This window comes from Poromitra crassiceps (assembly GCF_964638095.1).
Source record: "Poromitra crassiceps genome assembly, chromosome: 20".
Taxonomy (NCBI): Eukaryota; Metazoa; Chordata; class Actinopteri; order Beryciformes; family Melamphaidae; genus Poromitra; species Poromitra crassiceps.
In genome coordinates this window covers 19293509-19299674 of record NC_139637.1, presented here as the reverse complement: position 1 = coordinate 19299674, position 6166 = coordinate 19293509, and the positions used below count along the sequence as shown (strand labels likewise).

Below are 6166 nucleotides of genomic sequence, written 5' to 3'. Positions count from 1 at the left end.
TATTTTAATGGCAATAGTAATGTGTACAGTAACAGACGTCACTATTCATCGGTACTCCACTGTATAAAGAAAAATCAAAAGGTCCCCTATATTAAAAGAGCATGGAGGAAAATGTGGTTTTCATTTGAGTGTTCGTCTGAATCTTTCTATTCACACTTTCCCTTGCTTGATATTGTGTCTGTTGTTTCTCATCTGTTAACTGTTCAATGGTTCAGGTCAGTGACCGTTGGCCCCGCCCACACTACACCACTCGGCTGTCATGGTAACCCGTTGCAGCACTCCGCTAGTGAGAGATTGCATCCAAATGTTGTGCAAAACCATATAATCAATTAGCTCTTAAAGTGCCTCACACACAGTAAAAATCAACAGCTTAAACTAATATATATATATATATACATTATGTATATGTATGTGTGTTTATAAGCTCATCACATGGAGATTTAGCTACACTTATCTGCTTTAACTATGTTGGACTGCAAAATGTATGTGTGGAAGATGAATGTTCAAAGGGTGACATGACAGACAACGAACGCCAAGCTAAGGAGAACAGAAAGACTGTTTATTTGTTTTGCAATAATTATCTTGGTTACATTCGTATATAAACTTTTAGATTCCTCTAGCATTTTTTCTTTCATTTTTTTTTACACAGAATGTGGAGTTTATCAGATTACGCGTCTAGAAAAAAAAAACAGAATACATGCATTCAAACAAACAGCATTAAAAGGTACAACTTTATATAACATAAGTGGAAATTCACTTATGGACCGTGAGCCTTGTTCAGTCTCACTGTGCTCACCAGTCAAGGAAGGAATATAATAGAGGCGTGTCCTCTAATAACGCTGAGCAATTCACCTTTTTCACATGAGCCATTTTGTGTCTAAAAGGCAGGAAGTAACACAGGTGAACACATTAGCGAGGGCCCAGGCACTGGACCTAAATGGATTGGAAGTCGGAAAGCATAATGTTTGCTTGCACCTGTGTCACTTCCTGCCTTTTAAGACACAAAATGGCTGATGTGAAAAGGGTCAATAAGAGGGCAGATTCACTGGCCGAACCCTTGATGTGTAAGTAAATGCCTTCCATTTGAGCGGACTCCTTTCAGCATCAAATTTTTACGCCGGTCCCTAATAGGTCACGTTACAAACGACACGTTTGTTTTCATGAATTCTGCCATTGACATGAGTCACCACAAACACCCGATCATAATAATAAAAAACACAATTGTTGAAATGGATACAGGAAAAAAAACAACCACTTACAGGTAGTGGAAAGTGCACTTAGTGGGTCCGCCCAGCACAGACCCTGTCCAAAAATGAACCAAACTTGCCAATTAATTATTAATTTCCTTCGCAAATCTAGCAGTTTTGAAAGCACGGGAGAAAGAAAGCCATTATAAAAAAAAATAGACTTTCGCCTAACTTCCTGAAGGCCAATGACATACCGCACTACAATATGGCCTACTTGTACCTGTCAGTGCCTTTTTAGTTCCACAAGGAAATCAGTGGCTTGTGGATGGTTTGTGGACAGGGCCGTAAAGTCCAAGCTGCATACAGTTAGGGCCCTTTTCCCTACACTTCTCCCTGGAATGTGCACACTTTGTTCCCAGTACCTACAAACTAAACAAAATTAAGAGAGTCCTCCTCTCCATCATGACACTTGCCTATCACACATCGCCATCTCCTGGAGAAAGTGGAGGCTGCCATGTAATAATTCGGTCCAATCTTCACCAGGTCTAGAATCAACTTGGAATCGCGGGGACCTCATATATAAAAGGCTCTTAGGCAAAAAACTTTTGTGCTTCAATGCCAAAGTTATGATTTCCGAAATCTCATCCTGATGCCAAAATCAATGGATGATAGCAATTTCCGTTGCTAAAAACCATGATTTTTTTCCATTACCAAAACGAAAATAACTGTACACAGGAATCTAAGTCAAAGAACATTTTTATATGTGAGGCTCCGAGTAGTTATTCCGCTCAAAATAATCAAATTATTTACGTACACACATCGGGGGCCAAGTGCAGGGACGGAGAGCGCAAACATATTAACATATATGGGAGTTCTGTACTTGGATGACTGACTATGGGGACCATTGGCTTCTACAGCATGAGAGTTGAACGAGTCACTTGCCAATGATCCATCTCCACAACGAGGAGGAAGCTCTGGACACTGATCGCGTGCATGGCTTTTAAAAAAGAAGAAGTTATGTACTGTCCTCAAAGTCACATAGGAAACAAGAGGAAAACATGTAATACTTAAGACTACAAGATTAACATAAAAAAAAAGTACTGGACATGTCAACAGAGACAAAGGAAATGTAGAAAAGGAACCGGGGGTATATTGAAAAACATACCGAGATAACCGGGAAAAAAATAGAAGAAAAATAAAGAAGGCATATTGAGATTATGTTAATGATGAGCAATAGTGACGACGATAATGATTGTGATGCAGGAGGTGGTTTGGTACAGTATGAAGACACAGAGAGAGAGAGAGAGAGAGAGACAGTTGGAAAGAGAAAAGAGAGAGAGATGAAGAGAGGCATCTCTCTGCAGATTGTAGACATCCTGACTGAGGTGTGCATGCTGCTCGTCCTGGTCCTCACACCTCGGGGACGGAGTGGTCCATGGCTGGTCCTCACACCTCGGGGACGGAGTGGTCCATGGCTGACCGCAGGAGACCGCTGGACATCCTGGAACAACATCGACACGAGTGTAAGCACGGCACTGAACAGGAGCGCACAAAAGATTGGATCTCCAAAAGGACTTGATTTGATTGCTTCTTTGTATGGACTCGATGATGTGATGTTTAGCAGTTGAAGCAAGGCCCCACTACAGCCTCCATTAGACTATTTGAGCTACAGTGGAAGCCTACATGTGTCGTTACAATCTGCCAGCTTGCATAAAACTCAAGACACGATATTGCATTACGGAGACGTCCATTCAAAGCGGATTATTAATAGAAGATGACTTCTAAGTTTACTTTCCAGAGTTGTAAAAATGACAGACATGGCAGATTCAAACTGGATTAAAACATTCAGATGCCATTGATATATAATTACAAATACAGGGTTTCCCCTGGAATAATGGTAAGTAGGCAAACCAGCCCATAAGGCCTATCTCCTGTTTCTGCACCTCAATGTACAAGTGCCCCCGTCTGGACAGGAGGCTACATAGTAGCCACACTTATGCAATGATTGGCTGGGCATGATGTGTTCTTTATAAAGGTATTGAGACTTGATACATGGCATGATGTGTTCTTTATAAAGGTATTGAGACTTGATACATGGCATGATGTGTTCTTTATGAACGTATAGAGAGGCAAAGTGACCGCCCACTTCCTGCTTCAGCACTGTACCAGAGAGTTTCTTCCGCAGTTTATTTTCCCATAGACATTTCGTAAAATGCTTATAAAAATAGTATTACTTGGTCAAACAAAACGGTTCAGCTATATTTAGAATCGGGAGAGATCGTAGAACATTTCACTCGGACCAAAACTTCTGTTTGGTTTGAACAAGTACAACTATTTTTAAAAGCATTTTACGAAATTTGACGAAAATAAATGGCGGATGAAAATCTCTGGTATAGTGCTGAAGCAGGAAGTGACGTTCCACTTTGGCTCTCTATAGACACTTGATACATGGCATGAGGTGTTCTTTATAAACGTATTGAGACTTGATACATGCGTTTGATTATCTTCTGGAGCCTACCTTTTAATCATGTGTTCATAGATGAACTTGGGCATGATGGTGATGGTCATGGTTGTGGGAGAAGTGGTCAGAATGTCCTTGATCTGAGAATCCTGGAAAAAAAAACACACACACAAGCAAACAAACATGAAACCAGAGGCCTGTACCACGAAGCGAGATTAGTGGCTTAGCGAGCTAAGTTCAGGTTTAACCCTGGGTTTTCATGGGATAATAAATACCTTCCCCTACAGATTACACTATGCCTTCCCTTACAACAGGAAGATAGTGCACATTGTAACAGTCGCAAATATGCCTACTATGCCTTTGGAAGACTGTTTGGATGCAGTAACAGATTAATCCACTGGGTGGCACTTCTTGTTTTATATAGAGACTGGGTTACAGCAACAGGGTGATTCAGTGCCACACCCAGTCCGTCTCCGGACAAGTAGCTTGTCTCTTCAGTAATGACTTGGTATGTGCTAAACTATATTGACCTACATGTATGCCGAGTATAGTGCCGTAGAGACCAGGCATTTTAGGGTTGACAATGTGTGAAATCCCAATCCTGAGGTCGTCTGAGCTTTGTACTGCTGTGCTATCCAGGAGCTACTTCCCTAAAGCGAATGTAAACTAAAGCTAAGACACTACCAAACTCATTATGTCTGGAAGAAGAACAATTAATTGGACACCAGAAACAAGTTACAGCTAAAATTGCTGGGAGAAATTGCAGATTTATCAGATTTGCACAGGCTTAAAACCAGCAATTTGTGACGTTATTTCAATTCACTGGATTATCCCCAAGTAACATTCGTCCCATCCGAATACGGCTTAGAACACGATTACATTACATATTAATATATGCATTACATTCTGTCAATATGTTGAGTATAGTATAGTAGTAGCCATCCCAGTGAAAATGGTAATAGTCTTTATGGAAAAGAGCGTCTGACCTTGAGTCCAATAACGTTTTGTCCGTTGATCTCACAGATGTAGTGGTCGGTCAGCATGCCGTTGCGGGCAGCAGAGCCGTCCTTGACCAGCGAGGTGATTTTGCCGGACTTGTAGATAAAGCCCACATGTCCTGAGCTGTCTTTGTGCATAGTGATGGTGCGCTGGAAAGGCCTAGAGAGAGAAACGGAAAAGTTTTGTCAGTTTAAATCTTAGGTCAACTACCCGTGTGTTTATACATGTGATCAGGAAATGAGACAAGAAGCAGGAAGCAACAGGAGAAGGCAGGAAAACAAGAAACTCTTTTACTGACACCTTAGTTTTCTCCCTAATGGTACTTGGCCAATTGCCCCAGCTGTCTCGGGTCGTTGCTCCACCACCTCTGCCGATTTTCTCCTGACAGCGAGGAGTTTCACTGGCAGGAAGTAGCGTGTGGGAGGATCACGCTATTCCCCCAGTTCCGCCCCCCCCCCAAACAGGCACCCTGACCGTCCAGAGGAGGCACTAGTGCAGCGACCACGACTTATACCCCATTGGCTTCCCACCCACAGACACGGCCAAATTGTGTCTGTAGGAACATCTGATCAAGCCGGAAGTACGGCTACCTGGAATTGAACCCGGGTCTCCGCTGACCTCGACACTACCCAGACACCCACAAAACTGAAATCCTGAAAAATACTGAACATCACATTCTTATGTACTGGTTATAAGATAGTTATACATCTACCTGTTTTAATTGCGGTATATTGAGCAGCAGCACAAACTTTGTTGACAACAAACAGCAAAATGGCAATGCACAGAGTAATGAAGTGACCAGCAGAGGGAGCCAAATATATAAAAGGCATGTTCATTTCTGCTTCTACTGAGGTCCACTGAAAGCTACCTATCTACATGAACAGATGGGAGATGGCGGAGCTCTCCTGTTTAAATGTTAACTATAACCAGATTAAATGATAATTTGGAAAAGACCAGATGCTGAGAGTGTGAGCAGGCATTATGTACTAATTTGCATATATTTGCCTCCACCTGTTTATTTGATCTCAGATCCCAACAACAATAATAAATCCTGTTGTCATTTTTCGAGTAAACTATCACAGAGATGACTTTCTTTCTAATGTCCGTGTGTTATTTTGTTTTCAATAGACAATTAATATCTGTACCATAGATTAATGATCCCTTAGTTGATTAATATTAAGCAATGTTTAGACCTCAACCGCTCCTTGTCATGTATAGTACAAGACAGATATATCTGAAAAAAGACAAGCTGAGGTCTAAACATAGGCTAGCTAAATGAACCGCCATGGGTACATGGAGCCAAAGTCACGCCCACTTCCAGGTTAGGCATACGAACCAAGGGATTTCATCCGTCATTTATTTTCTCATAGAAATTTCGTAAAATGCTTATACAAAATAGTTTTACTTGGTCAAACCAAGCCATTCAGCTATATTTAGAATCAGGAGAGTCCATAGAGAACATGGAGAGCCAAAGTAACGCCCGCTTCCGGGTTAAACATACGAACCAAGGGATTTCTTC

The 6166-nt window shown here is 41.5% G+C and overlaps 1 protein-coding gene across 1 annotated transcript in view; it reads right to left on the bottom strand.

The window, feature by feature from the left end:
- Positions 1 to 559: 559 nt before the first annotated feature.
- Positions 560 to 6166, bottom strand: part of sdcbp2 (syndecan binding protein (syntenin) 2) — a 30785-nt gene continuing 25178 nt past the window's right edge. The window contains exons 7-9 of the mRNA XM_083656364.1: positions 4635 to 4806; positions 3706 to 3797; positions 560 to 2688 (exon numbers count right to left, since the gene is read on the bottom strand). Of these exons, the coding sequence (XP_083512490.1) occupies positions 2634 to 2688; positions 3706 to 3797; positions 4635 to 4806 (319 nt within the window). The 3' untranslated portion in view covers positions 560 to 2633. The remainder of the gene's footprint in view (positions 2689 to 3705; positions 3798 to 4634; positions 4807 to 6166) is intronic.